This window comes from Cariama cristata, unplaced genomic scaffold (genome assembly GCF_000690535.1).
Source record: "Cariama cristata isolate BGI_N322 unplaced genomic scaffold, ASM69053v1 scaffold4890, whole genome shotgun sequence".
Taxonomy (NCBI): Eukaryota; Metazoa; Chordata; class Aves; order Cariamiformes; family Cariamidae; genus Cariama; species Cariama cristata.
The window spans coordinates 28,793-51,859 of NW_009596237.1; the positions used below are offsets into that span (position 1 = coordinate 28,793).

The 23,067-nt window shown below is 37.1% G+C and overlaps 1 protein-coding gene across 1 annotated transcript in view; it reads right to left on the bottom strand.

Annotated features, from left to right (window-relative positions):
- SORCS2 (sortilin-related VPS10 domain containing receptor 2) overlaps positions 1-23,067 on the bottom strand; it is a 35,772-nt gene that overhangs the window by 12,433 nt on the left and 272 nt on the right. The window contains exons 2-11 of the mRNA XM_009705061.1: positions 22,326-22,446; positions 20,927-21,060; positions 20,223-20,351; positions 18,652-18,823; positions 14,879-15,065; positions 10,854-10,987; positions 9,393-9,516; positions 7,488-7,600; positions 5,724-5,849; positions 921-1,020 (exon numbers count right to left, since the gene is read on the bottom strand). Of these exons, the coding sequence (XP_009703363.1) occupies positions 921-1,020; positions 5,724-5,849; positions 7,488-7,600; positions 9,393-9,516; positions 10,854-10,987; positions 14,879-15,065; positions 18,652-18,823; positions 20,223-20,351; positions 20,927-21,060; positions 22,326-22,446 (1,340 nt within the window). The remainder of the gene's footprint in view (positions 1-920; positions 1,021-5,723; positions 5,850-7,487; positions 7,601-9,392; positions 9,517-10,853; positions 10,988-14,878; positions 15,066-18,651; positions 18,824-20,222; positions 20,352-20,926; positions 21,061-22,325; positions 22,447-23,067) is intronic.

The following is a 23,067-nucleotide window of genomic DNA, read 5'->3' on the forward strand; positions in this document are numbered from 1 at the left end:
AGAGCTTTGTCTTCTACAGAGTGCTGACAGATAAAATATCACACCAGTATTTACATAAATTTATTGTGGTCAGCTAAGCTGTTCTCCCACAGCACCATGAAATAAGAAAGAAGGATCTATTATGGGAGATGATACACAAACAAAAATTATGGGACATTCTAATGCAAGGTTCAAGTCAAAGCTGAACTTTCTGGTTAAAATACAATTTTAAAGTATCTCTGTTCAAAATACACCCATGTATGCACACATACTCTCTTCAACCAGTTTCCAGCTACACAGGAAATGCAAGGAAATAAATGTTGTTTCCATCTGTTTTAATCAGAGGAAAAACATACAATTTATCTCAGGACAGGGTTAGCAATGTGGAGACTGTACAGCAGGCTTCACATTAGTTGATTTGAAGACTAGAGATACAAGGCAGAGATGCAAACCTACATTCCAGACTCGTGGATTTATATCAAGAGTTAACAGCTGATATAAAGGTAAAGAAGCTCTGCTTTCTAGGCAGCTAGTGAAGCCAAAGTGCCTTTAGTTCACCAGATGGTTTTTTTGAAGCCTGGTTGGCTCTTCCTTCAGGGCACTATTTTGTACAAAAGAGGTATTTACTTAATGTCATGGTTACACAGAAAAAAGCAAGGAGCATACCATGAGGTATGACCAAATGGAAATTCATAAGAAATATTTATTTGGTGGTGATTGTTAACAAATATCAAATGAAAATATATACATATATACATCTGTGTGTGCATGTACATATATATCTCTCTACATACTTACATATATATGTGTATCTATATGTAACAAGTACCAAGTAAGTACCTATGTGTGTGTATATGTACACATACATACTGACAGGAAGATTTTCTCCACTTATCAGAACTCATCCAAAGGTTGGTCTGTTGGGAGTTTTGTATATTTACCTGAACTGGAGTCAGCTAAAGTCACTAAGACCCAGTATCCTCCTCTCAGAAAGAAACTGATGTTGTGCGCATTCAAGGCTTGCTTTATAGCCACTATTCTCTGAAAATACAACAGAGAGAGTGTCAGACTTCTCGCACTCCATTCCACTTTGAGAGACTCAATGCTCTAAAAAGGAAAACCTCTGGTTCATTAAATGGTGAGAAACTCAGAAAGCATTTGTCAATGATGAGTTGAAATCTTAAAGAAATTCATTATTTAAAAATCACGCAAAATTTCACAAGTCATAAAAGGTGAAAATGTCAAAATTTTATGGCCAAATCTTTCTGTCTGCTTACCAAAGCTTTTACGTTTAGCCAGTATGTGACAGACAGCACGTCATTTGCACGCGCTATTGGGTTTACTTGGGTCATAACTCACACAATGCATAAATCATATTAAAAACTCTCTATTCTTCTAACTTATCAGAAGAAAACCTGCGACGCCATTTTAGATTTCTTGCTACGAAAAACTGCTATTTGATAATGAACTGCATGTCATAATTTACCTCACCTCCTTACCTACAATGGGATGGATTCCATCTATACCTGATTTTTAACAATACTCTGTAGAAATACATACCTCCATCCACGTGGAAAAAATCAGGATTCCTCCTATTTTTCTCCAGTGGATAGAGCATAGTAAAATATGGCCTCTCACATTTTTATGGAGCAGAACCATTAAATATACCATCATATCCTATCCCCAGATGACAAATTGTCTGAATTTTCCCTTCTACTTGCTTGTGTCTTCAACATGGGTAATTTTCTGAAAGATCAAAGCTAGTTTTATACTTTATGCCTTATAATTTAGGATACAGCTTCCCACAGGATGCCAAATTAGAAATACACTTTATATCCATGAAACCTTCACGAGCAACTCCTTTTATGATATTATCAATTACAGTGCTCATCTTTGACAAGCCTTTGCAGTATAATAGATAGAAATCCCTGTAATCTGTCTCATGTTATGGACAGAGACTACAGAAAAGTTCAAATTCAAATATCCTCAGTCATATTGAGGAATATCTAAACCCTGAAGCCATTCCACTGACTTACATTTTTTTTGTAGGGGAATGACTCAGCATAAGGGTGATGTGAGCATGGGCTCAGTTATTTTACAAGACAGTTTCTCCAGACGGCTCCTAAGTATTTATCTTTTTGCCCGAAGTCTGAAAAGAGAATGGATATGACAACTACATTGATTAGCAGCCTTTAAAGTGATGCTGGCACCACTGAAATAGAGTTACTCAGTTTCACTTCAGGTTCATTCACATGTTAATGGTATACAATGCAAGAGGGACCACTACTTTAGGTTAATCTGACTTTCAGTCAGTAAACAAAATTACTGAGCCTCATAACTTTGGATACCTCATATTTTCCTGGCAGGTGCTTGAGGAGCCCAACGTTTGCTCTGTTTTTTGCTTAAGTGACTAACACTTGTTCATTATTTCTCTCCCCATCCCTGGGTTCCCACCCAAGTCTATATGAACTACACTTCCACAGGTCAAAAATTTGAATCTCATGCGAATCCAGCCAAAGGTTCTGGCTTATTTATTTCCCTGTTAGATCAATGGTTGTTTCAGTATTCCTGTTTTTTTTTTTGTCTGTCCCAAGGTATTTATTGAACACAGTGCTGCCACCTTTCCAACTTTTTTTAAAAGAAATACAGTGTTAGGAACTGCTCTCTAGAAATCTCTAAGGTTGTTACACCAGCATTTGAATTTTCTATCTTCTTTTTCTACATCCTTTCCAATGATAATATTTGAACATGTGAACACAATGGCTCCTGCACTGTGGTATAAGAATGCAAAAATGACAACACTATTCAAACTCTTGCACACTTACTTATACATCTGGCAGTATGACTTGCCCTTTTCTCCAGAGCAACTCACTGGGAATTTTCATATGGCAGTTTGTCTAGATAGATCCCCAAATCTTCCTCAAAGCCACTGCTTTCCAGGCTACAGGTTAAACACACTTTAATTGACTCTTTCAACTGGACTCATCCCATCTGACATTAGACATGTAATAGATGTGCACAAATTAAGTGACCGACTCTTCCTCTAGAGTCAATGATTAGAATGAAATACTTTTGAAATTGCTGTGTTCTTAAAACCACATTAAATCACAGTCAGCTTTTATTTCTACACGCATAAATTTGAAAGAAAAATGGCTTTTGTCAGGATGGAACCAAATTTCAGAATTATCCAAAGGGCTCCTACTACTACACTGCTGACTTACTTATGATCTTTGTTATTGCTGGCTATTTTTATCAGCAATGACTCCTATTCTAGACCATTAACTTAATAAATAGCATCACATCACAACACTCCATGTAAAACACCAATAGAAACTCCACCAAGTAGATCTTCTCTGCCTGGCCAAGAAATTACTGCCTTTTAAGAATCCTTCTGAAATCACATAATATGCCACACCTAAAAGGTTTTCAGCCAAGAACAATAGTTCTTTTTAAGGGAAGACATTTCATAACTATGTCTAAGTAAAGGATTTCAGGGACATCTCCTCCAAATGTGCAGAAAACATTTTGCATTGGTAAGTCCTCACAATAGTGTCATAACACTGACTTTGAGAACTGGCACTAGCAGCATCACAAAGCACATCCTTCCAGTGAAACATGATGAAGACCTTCAAGATTCTCTTCTGGTAACAGAAGAGAATATAATAAATCTTTAAACAAGTGACACTACGAGTATTTTCCTGTTGACTTAACCAGTTACTGCTTCTAAGTTTATTTACACAGGGTATATTTTCAGGATATTTCTCGAGTCACAATGGACTCTGATACAACACATTTTATCAAAATTTGTGCCATTCAATTCTAATTCAACAAATTTATATGCACATATCAATAGGTAAAGTAGTGTGCCTTAGCAATAATATAAAAATAGAAATCTAGGCAGCTGGCACTAGAAGACCAGCTCTACAGCACTGTACTCTATGAAACAATCAGTGTTGAAATGTGATATTACCATACCTGATTTTTTATCATTGGATAGCGTACGTCGCTGCAATTGCTTCTATCTCCTTTGTTCCTGCTCCAACCAAATGTACGTTGTACCATATTTGGTATTTCCATACATGTAATCCTCAGCCACCACTGGTCTGACCTAATGCACCCTAACAATGTCAGAAACTTTCATCTGTTCTCCAGATTATACAAATACTTTCACCTTTCAGTGCTCCTCTAGTTTCAGAAAACCTTTGCAAGTTCTTACTGGAGGACTACTTCTTATAGAAACTGTGCCCCTCTAAACTACTGTAATTTCCCCATAGCTCCACTGAACAGAAGTTTTTCAAAATCATTTGCAACGTGATTATTCTTCTTTATGCTTTGGAGTAACTCACAGGATATTTCACACACAAACATAAAAAAAACCTTGAGACAGCATTGATTATAATTGATGATATTCTTTAAGTTGCCTTGAAGCACAGTGATAATATAACAGTTGAGATTTAAAGGGAACTAATATGCATAACACTTTGCACTGAAATAAAATGTTTGCACAACCTAAGAATCTATCACCATCAGTTCCCTTAAATTATTAAAGATGTCCACTCCATATATGCTTGGAATAAAGCATTTCCTTTAGAAGTTGCACCTTGCTTCTTCAAGAAGTGAAAAGATGCAAATAATTTTGAAGTGGTAATACTCACCTTAGCTCATGAATGGCTGTCTACTAAAGAAACAACCTGTTAAAATTAACCATTTCCTGCATCATAATCAGGATTTCAGACTCCCAGGAATTCCCACTATGATTACAGAGGGAGAGCAGTAAGGGTTTGGGATTGCCACAAAGCAGAAAATTTTGTGCATTCACACTGTACTTGTGCATTCTAAAGTAAGACACCTGTTCAAGTACTTGGAGAACTTCAGCATACTCCTTTGGACCTTCCAAAGTGTACCGCATCAATTCCAAACACAATCTACTGGGTTTGTGTTAATATGAAGAGCTTCATCTTACCCACTTCTCCAGCTCTTTGGATACTGCGACCTTGCCTCAAAAAGTTGTAAAGTGCCCTTCAAAATTAATATATCTTACGTTGTGATTCTTTGTAACTGGCAGGACTTGAACTGCAAGATACAGGCACAGAGTTGGGATCTGTTCCTTCTTTATCACAGCGAAAGGACAAATATCATAAATTGTTAAGTGTCAAACGGTCTTCTGATTTTCAACTGGCAGAAGGTCTTTTATTATGGAAGAAATATGGTTTGGAAATAATTAGGGAGAAACTGATGTCTGATTTTCATTCCTGTGTTCACTATATTTGTTTCTTGCCAATTGAAAAGGACATTTGGTCATAAAGGCAGAAACTACCTGCTCGATGCTCTTTACATTATAGGTCAACTATTAAGGTTCTGTTTCTGTTTGACCTAAATCTAATTTGCCTCTGAAGACAGCGCAGAGATGGTTCATCCCTCTTCAGAAGTATCAGTGTTCTAAATACACTCTTTGCTCTACTGGATCTTCACTGACTGACATGTCATCACTGTTGTTTCTGTTTAAAAAACAGAGTGATATTAACTATTCTTGAGAAATACACTAATACCAGTAAGCACTAGATTATGTTGTCAAACACAGTCGTCACAGTTATTGCTAGCTTTTACATGTATCTTGTCAGGTTGGAGTGAGATCTTTACATAGGTAGGGAACACCTTTTAAATTTAACGACAAAGACAGTACAGCCACTGATTGTAAAACAGGCTGAACACTGTCCTAATCAGTCATACATTGCTCTGGTTACCTTATCACTAGTAACACTTCTCTTCCTTTTTGTTTGGTTTGCTGGCAGTAGTACATGCAAGTCAGCAGTTGTGGGCAGACCGGGTTTCACAACTGTCATGAGTGTTTCTCTGGGTATATTGGTTTCCTGTGAAGACAAAGGCATATGGTAAATTATAAGACACTGTGCTTTATATTTTATAGAAAATACATAAGTAACTCCACATGTGTCTTTTAGTCTTTGGTGTTCAAGTCCTTAATATTTAGAGGGGTTTCCACCAGAAGCTAAAACGTGAACAAAGCCAAACATAAATCAACTGAAACGTGAGCTGCTCTTTGAAGACTGGAAGAGCTAAGCATTGTTATCACATTAAAGCGATTTAGTGGCATCATGGAAAGAAGCAAAATGAAGTGGTATGCAGTTTTAGCAGAACTCTGCAGTGGCTGTGCATTTCTAGGGTAACACAAAAAAAAATTCCTAAGTGATTTAGGATCCTTTGTGGGCCATTCAGACACTTAGTAGACTTAGAAGGGCAAATTCATTATAGCTAACTTTAGCTTAGGGAGGCTAATTTTCCATCTGCGTTTTATGGACAGAGACAAGTCTTCCAGGGTGACACTAAGAGCACCTAGGTTCAGTTCCTGAAATTGTAATGAATACCTGCATCCCCCACTGAAAGCCAAGTGCATTGCTTTCAAAATAGTTTGTGTGAATTTTGCTTTTAGTCCCAAATTCCTCCATGTGTTGTATAATACAGCCACACAATTCTAATGACAACACCCTGGGCACTTCCCGTAGCCTTTCTCAAACAGATTCTGAAATTCCATTAAATCATTCATATTCTTCTGCAAATGATTTAGTAATTATTAAAATGCAAGGGCTATTTTATAAGGGAGTAGAGTATTTGTTTGACTAACACTGGTTATGGAATGGGTTTAAGTTGATAAAAGTGGGCAATTACTTAATTTGACATTTGATTTGAACCTTAAAAAAAAAAGGCAGGAAATGGTATAAAGTCAAAATTCCAGAACCTGATTTGCAATACTGCAAATCGAGGAAAAGTCAAGTGATTTCAAATGCAAATATTTTAAAAAGTATTATCAACCTGCACCTCCGTGCTATTGCCCTCACAAAAGTCAGTGTGTGCACACTGAGTTGCTGGCAGTGGATGTACCTGAAGAGCACAGCTCTAGAGCTCACAGTTTTCATGGGGTGCTCTTTACTTATTTCACAATACTGCTGCCGCATGGCTTTGTACTTGATTTAACCTACAGGATTCAGCTGCTTGCAATCCACATTTCTTTTGTGAACATGATGTAAAAAACCTGCTGTACAAACTGAGTGCCTATATATTATACGTAATTTTCAAAGTTACACAATTGGCATTGCAAATTCTTTCTTTCTGTTTTGTTTTTACACAAAGACTATGTCTTTTATATTACACAGCATCTTTTGTTTAACTTCTAAATATATCACATTTAAGCTACTCTTCCTGTTTTGGAGTCAGCAGTATTTGTCAATATGTCTACCTCTGATCCCAGAGAGCAATATTTAGCATTAATTGCCAGTTAGGCTGTGTTAGACCTAAACTGTCTATGTTACAATATCATCATCTACAGCCTGCATGTAAAAGCGACACTAGGCTCAAACTTGTTTGAAATGTGTCTCATGAGGTTCAGTTTATTATCTTCTCTGCCTCCTTTTTTCTAAATGAGAAAGCATTAACTTAACCTTCAAGCTTTACGACTGGTGAGGGAACATTTTACAGGCAATCTGAAAGAGCACCTTTGCAAGAAGTCGTGTTACTACCCGCCCTATGTCTTCCCTCCACTCTGGTATGTCAGGGTTGTAAATGTCCAGGTGCCTGGTAAACTTCAGAGGAAGAACGTGAAAATGATCTAGAAAAACAAAAAGAAACATTTTTGAATATGTTACAAACCAGGCTGCAAAAACAGTTTTGTAGAAAGAAAAGTTTGAAAATATACATTTGACATTATTTGCTGTGCACTGCTGCAGTATCTAGGAAACCCACTGCTCTCTATGGTGCACTTTTGCATGGAGCAAGAGTACATTCCCGTCAGGCACTTAATTTCTTTCTGTATTTTCATCAACATCATCAAATTTGTGCCTAAAGTCAAAAAAGCAGGAAGAAAAAAAATAAACAAAGCAGATTTACATATGTGCTCTGGGGTCATAACCTTCCCAATAATTTTTCCTTAGGATAATGCACCACACAGATGTAGTTGGTTTCTTTTATTTGTAATGAGAATGCGCCAATGGATTTTATTCTCACTGAATCAAAAACATACGGATTTTGCCCATTACATGTTCCTCTTTTTTCTTGTAAAATGAATACTTTACATATTCCATAAACTAGCTATGAAAATAAGAACAGAATGATATGACAAAGGCTAAATACTGCCCTCTTTGAAAAAAAATAAGAACAAGGTACACCCACAACATTTCTTTGGATATTGTAGAAAATATCTGAAATACTAGAAATGGACTGTTGCTCAGTAAACCGTCTCTAAAATCTTTCCTTTCTCCATATATGCTCCTTGGATGAACACCTGGTGAACTTAATGCAAAGCAGAGAAAAAGATCCTCTGGAATGCATGAGTCAAACCTGGCCTTCCCAACACTTCCAACAGAATTGTATTTTAATGTGGTTTTCTTTTCCAAAGGTCTCTTTATTTCCCTCTTGGCCAGTACTTTCCTGCTCTTGTTATCAGAACCGGCCAACAATAAGAGCAGAAAGAGCGTTGGAAAGCCAAAGTCATTGATCTAGTCACACTAAGAGGGCTATACTTCTAAAGATTTCTAAAAAAGTGGATGCATTTATAAGTGGTAGCATAAACATTAAATTATTTTATCTTAGGAAAGGAGAAGGTTCATAAAAGCTCCATTTAGCCTGAGTGTGGTTTTTACCATTATTTTAAATTAATAAATATACTAAAAGCAAAAATAATAGAATCTTCTTCAGACAAGAGAGATGTATCATGTTGTGTATTTCACAATATCTGAAGGCTTTTAGCTCTGCATTAAAAAGAACGTTTTTCACTTATCACAATTCCCACATGTGACAGCAGAAATACAAATGTAAATAATCTGTCAGGACTACATTTTTCACAGTATGTTATGTCTTGTCAAGACATTATAAGATGCAACAAAACACACCAGGGCACAATGCGAAACGAGCTGAAGGATTATTCAATAATTACAGCAGAGCTATACTTGATCCAAACTCTCAGATAAACATCAAAGGAACAGTGATATATTGTGATAAAAGGCAACTATTTCACATTGTTTTTAATGCTGATAGCATGTACACAACTAAATGTTCTTTGTTTCAGAGGTATTTAAACTACTTTATTTAGAAATTCTAAGGAACTTTCTAGTCATAGGGCAAAATACTACTTAAGCACCATTGCTGCATATAGCATTTGGGAACCATAGTAACATTTAAAATAAGCAAAGGAAATAAAACGTTTCAGATTAAACCCTCACGTACAATCACACTGCTCAGCTTCATGGAATTATCTAGTAACAGTTCATCCCTCTAGTTTTAAGAATTAAATGTGGCATTAGATATAATTTTACAACAGGTTCAGTTGTGTCAGGGCTGGTTTAAGAGGTATAAGAAGCAAGTACACATGAAACAAAAACCAATTAACAAGGTTAATGTCTCACCAAAAACGTGGACAACTTTTGAGTCCTGAAGCATGGAGCTCCCACAGGAAGCTTGCACTGTAACTCTGACGTCACCTGTCTCAGCGAACTTTGTCACCAGAAAATTCTCCAATGTAAGGAGTGGCTTTAAAAAACAAAGAAAAGTTGAAAATAGAATTTCAGCAAGAACCACAAGAACAGTGTCTGAAGAAACTGTAATAAAAAATATTAGCAAAAAAGGTTTCACATCAATTGTTCAATTAATCAACATCTTGTCAAATTGTTCAATTACAATTTTCAATACAGGATGTTTCTTTCAGATCCTTTATAAACAGGATAGTTGTCAGATGGGACAAACATTTATTTTAGAATAATTGGTAGAGTACTGGGTTTTCATTCAGAACCCAACGAAATAAATGGATTTTGAGGCAGGCTCAACAATTTCTGCAAGATCATATGTAGTAAGTCACTTGCCTCAAAAAACATAGGGTGTGTCAGGGTCAAAAGGATTAATTCTGTCGACTTAGAGCATGACCCATAGAAGTGCACCAGTCCACCATAACCTCCAAGGCAGAGCTGAGATATTCTGTTCCCTGGCCACATCTGTATGAATTACAAAATCCTTCACAAGACTACATCGAACTGCAGTACCTGTTCTAGCAATGGTAAAGTCAATAATGATGAACAGATACAGGCTAGGGTTATGGTAGACAGCACATTTACAAGAAGAAAGTTCACTGCGCTTATCTGAAGCATTCCTCTATCCAACTTAGTCTGCCTGATAAAGAAAATATTTTACTTATCTGTTATTGAAAGAATTACTTAAAATAAATTAATCCAGCTAGACAAGAAATATTCCCAATAGAAATACTTGGATATTTATTGCTCTAGGTTATGTTTATCTAGAATTTCTATCTCCAAATGAATATCACTAGATTGTTTAAGTGCTCTCACTCTTTTGATATCCTTTTAGATATCCCAGGTATTTTTGATATTCCAGTTTATTTTAGACTCTCAGAAAATATTACTCTATACAATGAATATATATATTTCTGTACAGAACTTCAATTTACAGTACTCACATTGTCAATACAGAAGTGCATAAAACCAAGTTTCATCATTCACCAATGCTATGATCCCAAATGCATCCCCCTCCACAAGTTTTTTTCCACAGGTAATGAAATAGAATAAATTGTTGTTCCCCCCAAAAAAGAAAGTAATTTAGAAATTCAAACCAATTATGGAAGAGAAATTTCCATTTGCATATAAGTAGCAATAAAAGGAAATTAACATCTTAAATGTATGTGATAAAACAGGGAAAGTTAGATACTGCTTGCCACCAGACATAACTGGCTATATGGAATGAAAGATGGTCTAAAAGAAGTCATGCAACATGGTAGTCTTTCTATTAAAGTAAAAGGTGTCACTCAACCTTTATTTGAAAGAGATTGAAAATAATCTCAGTCAAAACCATTCATGTACCTGAAGATTGTTTCCTATCCACCAGTAGAAGACTGTCAAATTAGGGTTTTTAGGCAGTATGATGGCTGTCAGGTTCACCTCCTGGTTTCTCCCAATGACTGGAACCACTTCTAAATTTAAAGCCTGCAGTGGAGCTGAACAAAGTTCCCAAAATATCATTGAACAAGAATCCATCAATTTATTAATGCTTCTTTCCCCAGAAGCCTCTCACTTGCACACTATAAGGTCTTGAATTTATTTTTCCCTCCCTCCTGCTTTTACACCTGTGTTGAAAGCTACAGGTATAATTGGAAGGACCTCATTTCAACCAAAAAAAAAAAAACCCAACCAAAACAAAAAAAACCAAACAAAATCATAGAGTAATGAGATGGATCACCAAAATGCACCTCTCTGATGCATTTTTTTTGGGGTGCCTGTCCAATTCTAGAAAGCATAAGCAAATATCCCAGTTAAAAAGCAGAAAAGGCAATCTCAGCATTTCGAGTTTTCTTTTTAAGTAATATAAGATCAAATGAATAAATATCTAACAAATCTCAAACTGCTAAGGGAAAAGCAGAAAACTGAAAAAGAATGCTGCTGATTACTCATTTTCATTATAAACTATCAGCTGTTAGGCTCACACCACACATAAACTCTCATTAATGCATGCTTTAAAATAGATGTGTACATCAGGGGAGCATTTATTTGCAAATCAAAATAGATAACCTCTCTTTACTCCAAAACATGCCTTAGAGTAAGTTTATTCCTTTCTGAACTTTTGCCTACAAAGGCTGCAAACATTATTATTTGTATAAAAGAAATGAATCATTACAATCAGGTTATCTGTTTCTTAATGTTGCATTTTGCTTCATACTACAATAACTTTATTGAAGGAAAACATTTCCCTTGGAGATTTCCGAGTATATCTTTTTCAGAATGTCTAAGGTAAAAGTTTTATAATAGTATAGTGTGAAAACTAGAATTTCTGAACTTCAGCTCCACCATCTATCCAGGATAGCAAACCACTGTATGGTCCAACGTGCACTCATTACACAAAATGAATGCTAATCCATCCATTTTTGTTCCATTCTAAATATCTTTTAACTCATTCAATAGTCTTTCATCTCAGCATAAACTTAAAGGCAATTAACATCGGTCCAAAATCTTTCTCTTACTCTCTTTCATAAACTGAATCATTGTCCGTTCACTTCTAATTCACTTTGACTAAACTAATTGAACTTCTCTGAGACCAAGTTGTTCGAGCTGTGCACGCCCTCCTTTTCCACCTCACTTCAACCAGCCTGTCTGGTGCTTCACACAAATATAAGGCTCTATTATTCTGTTTTCTCTGATGAGCCTTTGACCATCTATGTGAATTCAAGACACATTGAGTGCTTAAACAAATGGTTTCTTCAATAGCTTCTTTACTGAAACAGTTAAAATGCTCCTCCTGTTGCTGGTGTCTTGAGGAAAACTCAGAAATTGTAGGAATCCCATTAAATTTGTTCTTCCTAGAAACAGATTTTCCTTCTGATGAGGCAAATTCCGATGAGGCAAATCACTGTTTTGATTTTACTGTAAGTTTACAGTTTTCCAGAGGAAACTGATCATTTTGAGATATGATTTTGCTCTGGAAGAAGGTTACTTTCTTTTCCAAATTTTTAGAAGGGAAGTTGTTTGGTACTTGAATGATGACTGTTATTTCAAGTTTGCCTTTCCTATATACTAAAGAGCTAAAAATAATTATTGTGAATTCTTCTGCTTGTCTCAGTGACACAATTCCATAATACATTTGAACAAGCTTCATAGCACCCTTAAGTGTGCACAATTAGGAATGAAGCTGACTTACATGATTTCTGTTTAATGAAGATACAATTTCAGTATAGTTTTCAAAGTTCCCTGATTATTCACACACTATAGAGATTATGATTTCATGAAAAATAAAATGTATGCTTAGTTCTTCTTCAGTTCTTTTTATTCTTTTATACTATCAGACTTGATCCAATTTCTCTTACAGTTCATTAACAAGTTGTAGATTCTGGGATCTGGATCAGAAAGTCTAATCTGGATGACAGGACAAAATTCATCTAACTGTCCTGCATTACAGGGCATCCCATAGCAACAGAACTTGGCAAGAGTTAAAAATATTCCCTTTACCATTTGTCCCTGAAAAAATTCCCTGGGAATAGAACAGCTGGAGATAGAGTGAAAGCAGGACTCTATGGACATTTCTGCTTTCCAGGTATTCTGCAGTGAAAAATGTCCCTGAACGGCTATTAGTGTTTCCTTAGAATGTAGAAATTGCAGTTTCATTAGTGCCAGTTAATGTCCTCAAATCTTGTAATTTACCTAAAAAATTAAACAGACCAAATCACATAGAAAGCATTTATTCAAGCGGGCTGGGTAACATGGTTCCATGAGTCTTCTTGACCATGTGCAGCATCCACAGACAGATCAGGAATGGACCAGGTCTGCTTCAGTCCTCTGCTGCCTCTGCACTTCAGCACCAAAGTCATCCTAACGCCCCAGCCATTTTACAAGTAAAAAATACCTCTGGCTTCTGCAATTTGTAAATCCACCACATAAAACACAACCAACATCTTTTATTTTTAAAGTTTATCCTGATGTAGGCTACACCAGAAGCATATTTTGAGAAAGTGGTTGTTCCGTCTTCCATCAGTGCTTGCTACTGCTCGTCGTTCTCTGAATGGTAAGAAGTTGTTCTCCCCGGAGAGAAGGATGTTACACAGAGTTTTTGCTGTTCATTGTTTGCACAGATCTACTGTTCCTGTGCTTAATCTACTTCTCAGTACCTAGAAGCTCCTAAAAAGTAACAGTCCTAAGTAATTTATCTGAGCTGTCTGGAGCTGTCTCTGGAGTTGTCAAATGATTTAAAACACAAACACAACAAAGAAACACATAATGAAATTGAGGCAGAGAATTTGATTCTGGTCCTTTCCATTTGATTTTAACAGGAGACTGGCCATTAGCATTAATAGGTTGGACTCCAGCTGCTAATAAAAGGAGAACTGGAAACTCTGGACTGAAGGATGCTGACTAGCAAAATACATAAATATCAGCAGTCACTAGACAGGCTGACACAAAGCACATGGATCTGTGCACAGCCTTGCATGTGGCTCCAGTGATTTCCATTGCTTTGGGATTAGGATGGAAGACACACCACTCACAACAGAAGGAAACAGACACCTGGAGAATGCAAAATTAGTATCTTTTCTTCTGATGTTACTTGTTTCTGAATTTTTGACACATTTGGAAAAAAGGCAAAGCAATAGCTGTCTTGAATCTCGAAGGAAGAGAAAAATTCGGTTCCAGTTATGAGTTTCCTTCTTCATTTCAATTATGAGATGACTGAGGTACATTAAACTTGCAATGGTGCATGATATTCCCTGTGCCGTGCTATTCTTTTCTTTTAAATCTATTTAACGGGTTTTTTTAGGTCTTAATTAAGCAGAGGGAGAGAAGTCTGAGTCAAGTAATACTGCTTCCCAACAAGAAGTTATACCCAAGTACCACTCTAACAGTTCATGAGAATTACTGCCTAAAATCTAGATTCTAGTGCTTTAATAAGTAGCCTGACTTTTAGAAATCCTGAGATTTTGATTCTTTTTTAAAATCATACAAAAGTGCACATGTTTCTCAGCACATCTGTTCACTTGCTTCACACAGCACCTAGAACCTCATAAAAGGCATAGCTTGAAGTGTTAAATTTTAGCTGCTAAAACTGCCAATGGGGTCTTGAGTCAGGAAGATGGATCAAACCTGAGATCTGAACTGAGGCATGCTTGCTATTTAAAAGATTAATACTCCATCCTTCTCTCAAATCTAAACAAAACTAACTCTGACCTCCTAACACATCAGGTTTACAAGCTCTGCATTAACAACATACAGGACTGCAACACTGCATGAGGTTATTGAAAAAAATATGCATTTTTCCTATTTGTGACTAGAAATTTTCTTTACTACTTCAGAGTTGTCACGACGTTTTTACACAGCAGCAAAGTAAGAAAACCAAAGAGCTGATTTACAGTTGACTTGGATGAACACCACAGCCTCATCATGCCCAGCCACATTCTCAGCTTTCACTGAGACACGGTAAATCCCAGGGTTCTCATAGCGGTGACGGATGGGTTCTCCAGTCATCGTAAGGTTCACATATATCGCCTTAAAGCCATCTCCAAGATCTACTTGGTATTTGGTATTCAATATATCACCCTAAAAGGAAAATAGATAAAAAATATTTTAAATAGCCAGAACCAAAATAGACAGGACACATGATTATAACCATTTCCTGAATCACAACAGCATTTCCTGCCCCAGTCAGATATTTTGACTCAATTGCAATAGTTGCAGTAAAACCGCTACACCTATGGCAAAGATTTTAGTGCAACAGATGTTGTGTGCATTAATAGAGATAATACCTTAAAATAAGACACTCCAGACCACTAACCAAGTTGTATGACACAGAGAGGTGGTGGAAGCCCCATCCCTGGAGGCATTCAAGGTCAGGCTGGATGGGGCTCTGAGCAACCTTATCTAGTTGGAGATGTCCCTGCTCACCGCAGGGGGGTTGGACTAGATGACCTCTAAAGGTCCCTTCCAGCCCAAATGATTCTATGATTCTATGATTCTATGAAACCATCACTCTTATCTTAATGCAGCTAGATATTAACTAACACAACGGTGCAGGGCAGCCCCAAGTTCTGGAGTGATGCAAACAACGAATATTGTTATTTTAGCGAATTACCACTCATCCAGTGAACTTCTAGCCTATGCAATTATAAAGTAAAATTAATTGGTTTAGACATTCTTCACAGCACCTTCTAACCAAACCCTCTGAGTTTCAACCACATGGCCTTCAACATCCAAGCTGGGATCTTTGCACAGAGTTGTAATGAATTATACAGAGCTACCAGCACATCTAGAACTAACATGCTCTACTGCAAAATTAGATGCATGCTTAATGAAGCAGATTATTGAGCTGAGTTTGGGAAAGGGTTTAAAAGTCCAGCCAAATAATTCTGTCATGTCAAATATCTCACAGAATTTATAATTCATTGCACTTCTGCTAAGTGCTCCTTTAAATGACACTGTCCTAAACTCAGGCCTAAAATATTGCAAGACTGATATTACTGTCAGAGGGTAAACATATGCCCATCACTCATGTTGTCACGGTGTGGTTGCTCAGGAGATAAGTCAGGCCTGTGCTGCATGGACTGGTGATGTGGATAGAGCCAAACGAAAATTCATTTTAGCTGTGAGCAGCAACACTTTCTCTATACTACTGGCAGCACTGCCTTAGCGAGCTGCCCTGCTTACTCGGTCTTCAGCAATTTGTTCCTGCTCACTTTCCATAGTACACAGCCATGATAGTCATGCAATTAAAACAAGCTGCAGGGCCAGGCTTGGTAGAAAATCCTCTGTATTGTGAAAACACAGTATTGGTTTAAAAATCTTCATTGCCTCTAGGAAAGGGATGTATACATCCATATGCCAGTCAGGTGACTTGAATAGCCATCAGAGCAGAGAAGGACTGGCACCCATCAAAGTATTCAAAAATCACTTCACTTCCCCATAAGCCACTCTCTGAAATAGGTTTATATCAAAATCTAATCCCAAAAGGCAGCAATAATGTAAAATGAAAGGAGGCAACAAAGCCTAGAACTTATGTGCCCTGGCATTACAAAGGGAAGGAAAACACACTATTATTTCCTCCTTTTATTATTTTGCAGTTTCATTGATTTTCTTCCATGTTTTATCAGATGAAAGAGCATTGCTTGTAATGTAAAGAACATCCATAATAAGGAACCTGTAGGGTTATCAAATACCTAAGCACCATATTTCAACACACATAAAGGACCTTGAAAGCTTCTTCACTGTGTATATTTTTTTCCAAATAACATCTTTCTTTGACAAGAGATGGGTAGAATTTAGCAGAGGAGATAATATGTTATTAAACTTTAAAGCAAAAGAGATGTCTTCTTGCCAGCAATGTGCCAGTAAGTGGAATCTCTTTAGATGACATTAGCTTGCAAACAGTTCTTGTTCGCTCTTTCTTATGCTAACAAGTATACATGCATATTTTTTCCAGGTGAGACAGAAACCAGTGTTGAAAGCCAGTAGATGCAAGCTTCTCTTAATGTTTTATTCTAATAGCTGAGATGTGAGTGAATAGCTAAAGATGAGAGTGCTGTCTTCAAAACACTAAGGCACTTCTGTTTCCCTGTACCAGGAAAGACAGAGAGCAGTAGATAGATAACAAAAGAGTCATTTAGGGAAAAGGCAGCTAAATTTAAAAGGATTTGGGGCTTCCACTTCCATGCAAAATAGATGATTGTCATGACATTATTCATTCATACACTCAGTCAACAGAATTTAGGAAAAGAAATAATTATAATTATAAATTATTATTATTTCTAAGGTCACTTGCAAACTGCCCAAACATACTTGAAGCCTGCTTTCTTTACTCCCTGATGTCTGGCATTCCAAAAAAAAATTCCTGCACCTAGTAACACACATTCACATAAGCTAGTAAATTAATTTTGTTCAGCAGAGAAAGTGGTAAGTTTTGGTTTATCCTAGTAGAACTGTTTCTTAAACTCATTAGTTGTTAAGAATTCTCATTCGACTTTGTTGTATAGATTAAATCCTAAGCAACACTCAGGACATTTGAGTATAAATATTATTCTTAGCCATAGAGGGCAGCAAATTGCTACGTTTCTTCTAAATCTGCCTTCCACTTGGCTGTACTGAGCAAAGACTTCATCAGAAAACACAGCACGGGATTCCCTTCAAGATCTCTCACTTCTGAAGATTTTTGAATAGTTTTAAACGTTTTACATACTGCCACAGACACTCATGAAAGCTTCAGTAGGAAAAGAGGTCAAACTGCCAATCAAAATAATTAGAATCCAAATGCTCTTTTCTTACAATAAACATTTCCAAACAAATTATAAAAAGAAAAGGTAGCATAACTTGCCACACAAACTGTTCGGGCACTGCAAGCATTGGGGCGCAGAGCCTGCGAAGCCTTAAGCAGCCTGGTGTTCTGCATGTAACCTTCTTGATTCCATTGCTGAAATAAATCCCAAGTGCCCAATTTGTATCGCACAGGTTTGCCAAAATGTGTGAACTTCCTTCAGGTTCTTGCAAATCAGTGGGGTTAGCCAGGAAGTACAATACTCTGGTAACGTGAGCACAGCAGTTACAGCCTAATGCTAAAATACAAGCATTAGGAAACATACCTATGGCAAACAATTCATCCAAAAGTTGCTTGCCGCTGTTGGTCAGGGCCTTAGAGTATTGTCACTCTCAATAAACAGAAAAAAAAATATCTTTGGCAACACAATTAATATATAATAAATGTCCTTACGCTGCGGTGTTTCTTGATTTCTGTAAAGCTTTGCCTCATTCCTTTCTGAAAGGCAGATTCTCAAAAACATTTAAACCAGTATATTTAATGTTCTCTGCATTTCTGTTCTTCTCAGATACAGCAGTTGAAATTTTCAGTTCAAGGACACTGGTAATTTAGTTCCTTTGATTTTCCAAGAAACCATTGCCCTTAAGGAATAATGACTGACTATGCTGCTGAGGAGACAAATCCCATTCTGCGTAAAGAATTTGGTTCACTGAGCTTACCAGATTGTCTGATTCACTTGAAAACAGAAGTTTCAATATTTAGAGAGTCACTCATCTTTGTCTCAAGTACAAATTAATCTTCATTCAGCAGCAAAGAAGGTAGGAGCAAAATGAACCCTAAAAATAGCAAGGAAACTTTCATAAAGCCAATGTTCATTACTACCTGCTCTTGTCTGATGATGAAGGTGATGTCTTCCCCAGGCTTAACAGCCAAGCTTTCTTCTCTGATGCTGATCTGAAGTCCCTTGGGAGCAATCAATGGACACATATGCTGGGCTAAGTTCTGCTGCAGGTCTACGCCACCTTCACACACATTAGAAACAACTTTCCTGTACCTGCAAAACCAGTAAGCAGCAAGCACAGTGTATTGGAGGTGAGCAGGAGAATGCCATCAGAAGCAGTCAATGTGAGTGTGATGGTAGCTAATGAATATTCCTTGGGTTCAAAAACAGACAAGATTGAGGATGATCAAAACTAACTCATTATGCAAATACTTTGATGAGGGACATTGCCTTTACTGGGAAAAAACTGCTGAAGAAAGAACGTGTGGAGCATGATGAGGATTTCACTTATATGCGTTGGAAGAGTTTGCCTTTTCAAATTTAGAAACATGCTAGACCAGCTGTCCAGGAGCTAAGTAGTCTGCTATCCTCTCTGCCATACCCTTTCCTAGCATTCCGCAGTCTTGAATGCTCTAGAGAACTTGGTTCAAACCCCAAAGATCAGAAAGAAATTAGACCAAGCAGCTTCTGCATTAACCCAGAACCAATTGCTTAACTGCTGCTCTCAAATCTATGCACTTAAAGTATTTATTTAACATAACAGTATAAAAGAGTGAAAAGCCTACCACTTTTAAAGAACTAATAATGAAATACTTGTATGTGTACAGTAATTATTTACAGATCAGTTTCACTCAGGTATGTTAGTTTTAAACATCCTTCAAAACTGGAGTCAGATTTCACTCTTTTGAATTCCTATTCTGTATATCACAGCTGTCAGCCACAACCCAACAGGCATAATTTTCCTCTGTAAGGCAAATATACACAGAGACCATGATTCTATTGCCAGATTTGACATTTCATCATTTGGTTCTCATCTCCACAACCGACAGAGATGATGTTATGATAAGCCAGAATAGATGCCAGCTGCAAGTTATTCTCAGCACAGACGTCAGACTACATTGTAGTGCATATTCTGTGTGGTATTGTTTACAGTTACTAAAGCTTTCCTTTGATTCTAAGTGTCCCATATGGTCAGGAAAAGAATCTGTTCTCCACAGAACTCCTTACCCCTGTGGAAGTGATAGACTGGGAAGTTCTGTGAGATGTTACTGGCTCCTCAGAGTAATTCATTGGATTCAAACTGAAAATAGGTCTGAACCCAAGCAATGGGCTAAAAGAAAAAGCTCTGAATGGACATTTCTATCAGAAGTGTAACAATGGCTACAAAATGTCACAACGTATAAAATAAATAAAATACTGAAGACAGCTCCCCCTCTTCTTAAATGGATTAGTTTTTGAACTGCTGTGAACACAAAAAGTAACACTTCTCTTTCATTAGTCTGTAGGAAGCTTCTGCACATGCTCTAAGTCAGAGTCAGAACTTTTGCATTTCCCAGTTTTTACAGTTTGCCTTATTTAGATTTCCTTCAAAGCACTTTTGTGGCCCTTGGTCGGAATGTTCTCCTCCTCCCTGGAAGCCTCTGCAAGCCTGTTGAACGTAAAATCAGCTTACCCAGTGCTGCTGGTGTATGCTTGCCCCAGCACGCAGTCTTCAGGAGGTGCTTCTGGGTTAAACCAAAAGTCAGCAAAGCATTTGCTAGACTCCGACTTCAGAGTTGCAGAGCGCTCAAACCCATAATCACTGAAAAACAACAACACCAAGTGTGTTACTACCCCCATTTCAATAAGCAGTCTAATTTGGCGTGGATGAGACTACTTTTTCGAGAGTAAAAAGATTTTTTTAGTATTATTCTGCCAGCTGAACAGACAAGTTGATGAAGTTAGTTCTGTTCTAAGTCTAATTTCAAAGAGCGTTGTGTACACTTGGGGAAAAACTGGTTGTAATTACTTTATTGGTTCTGCAAAATTAACTCTCTTGGTAGCTCAGATTTTTAAAAGGTTTCCTTTGCCACTCAGACCAACACATTTCTTCTGTATTCTTTTGTTTCATTCGCAAATAGAATGGGTTTGCTTGCCTTACAGATCAATCCAATGGTCATTTTTCAAGTCTTTATCAATAGAGAAAAACATCAGTTTTTGTTCAGTCAGGTGAAACAAGTACTTAAAACATGGCAATGTTTTTAAACAAAGGCAAATGCCTATTTGTTCATACACAGCTATGTGGGAAGAGGGGCAAAAGGAGGAAAATAAACCCATTGCAATCTCTAAGTAACTATTTTATTAGTAATAAATCAAAAGGTCCACAGATAGACTCACCATAAGAAATCAGAGTTCACACATTCACAAACTTTGGATGTGAGAGCTGATGTGAAACTTCTCCCTTTAATGCACCATGATGAAATCTTCCTCTTTCGAAAGCTCCTCTGCTGGCCCATGATGCAACGATCACCCTGAACATCAAAGCACTGGACTTATTGCACACCGTAACCTACACCTTATGTTGTCCTGAGAAAGGCTGATCTTTCTGCCGACACTGTAAACTTGTATCAACTCTCTCATATTCAAATGTATAGGTATAGAAAGCTCTCATATCCACTGCTGTCCGCTAACGGGCCATTACAGGGTATAACATATGCTATATTTCAGGGCACAAATCCAAAGATGTACATGAAAATTCAAGTACAATTTAACCGATGTTTCATGTGTGTGCCATCTAGGCATAACTCTACAACTGGCCTTTTAAAAATTCAGTGTGGATGTAGATAGTTGAAGTTCTATTTAAATCACCATGTCTTGTGTCGGCAGTCAACACGAAGCACCAACCATGTGGACACAGGTAGAATGAAGACTAGCTGAACACACTTAACTGGTAACTGGGCAGCTGCAAGTACTCTGTCAAAGTCATTTTAATATGCCAACACTAAATATCCCAAGATACCGTTAACTCTTTAGGCTCAGATCTGCATAACATTCTTCGTAAATATAGAGCATTCCCAAACAGGAAGTGTAAAATTAGGCATGAGAATTAGCAAATGAGAGCTGGAGTCATACAGAGTAGCATGCAAAAAACCACCCAAATCTGCAGAGAGCAAGAGAACAAGTACACCAGAAGAAGCAAAACATAATAACCAGAATGATTATGAATAAATATGACATATTCCATTTAATGTAAAGAAACACCTCAGATTGGTCTCTTTAATCAATACATTGTATAGAGAACCTACCTTCTCAAAACTGGATTTGGCCAAAGCACCAGTGATAGCACAGCCTTAACACATTACTGCAGAAATGGATTGGGCCACTGAGAACCTAAATTACTTCTGGAATGGGCTTTACTTATGGCAATTTATATATGAGTACAGTATGTGGTCAGGAAGTTGGCAGAACACATGACTGCATGTTGAAATTGTTTCAATCAATATTACACACTTTAGTTTATGGTATATGCTTCACAATCCAGCAGGACCACCTATTATTATGGCAGACCACCAGATAATACTTATGCCTTTTCCAGGACACAGATCACACAATCAAAGGGAACACAAATCCTCTCCCATTTTAAACTATTGTAAAATCAGCAAATACCAACATAAGGAGATCAAAGCTGGGGATGTAGCATCCAAATTCTACTTGAAAACATTTTCCCAGCACACAGTTCTATGTGAATCTGAAAGCTACAGAAAAGCTGTGGTAGTTAACATAAGACTGTGAATACCTGTAGATTTGTGAGCTCCCAAGACTCATAGTCATCATCAGTGCACTCCCTGGGGAAGGATGGTCTGAAGTCCACCTTCACCAGTTCCCAATCTGAACGGTAGCTAATATGTCCAAAGACTCTGAACAAAAAGATGAAAAGTAAAATCTTACTACAAAGAAATACCATATATCTGAGATTCAAATTTTCAGTTCTATCTTTTCCTTTCTATGGTATCAGTTTCCTACTAATAGGTCTTCCACTTATTCCTCTTCATTTACAATGTGCCTAATTAGAAATCATTTTCCAGTTGTCTATGGAACTTAACAATGAAAAAATACAACTCAGATTTTTTTTTTCTCCAGCAAACTACCCAGAAATATACTACCTTTTACAATTTGGAACCCAACATTTTTGTCTATTATCTTGTTATATGAAACATACAGAGCTCTCAGATTTTGACAGGGAGTTCACCTCAGGGAGCAGAACCCAGGATCACCAGATTCAATTTCCAGCTCTGTCACTCATTTCTAACGATTGCGGTGCAACTTCTTCTGTTGTTTTTGTTGTTAGGTTTTTGTTTTGTTTTGTTGACTTCTACAGATTTCAGATGGCAATTTGCTATTTTTTAAACTCCCAGCAGTATCATGAAATTGGATTAATTTCTAAGGAATACACTCCCATCTACACATTGTGCTGAAAAACTTTGAGTCTCCTCTTTATTTCATATAGTCCAATGTATAACAAAACCCAGCCACAAACT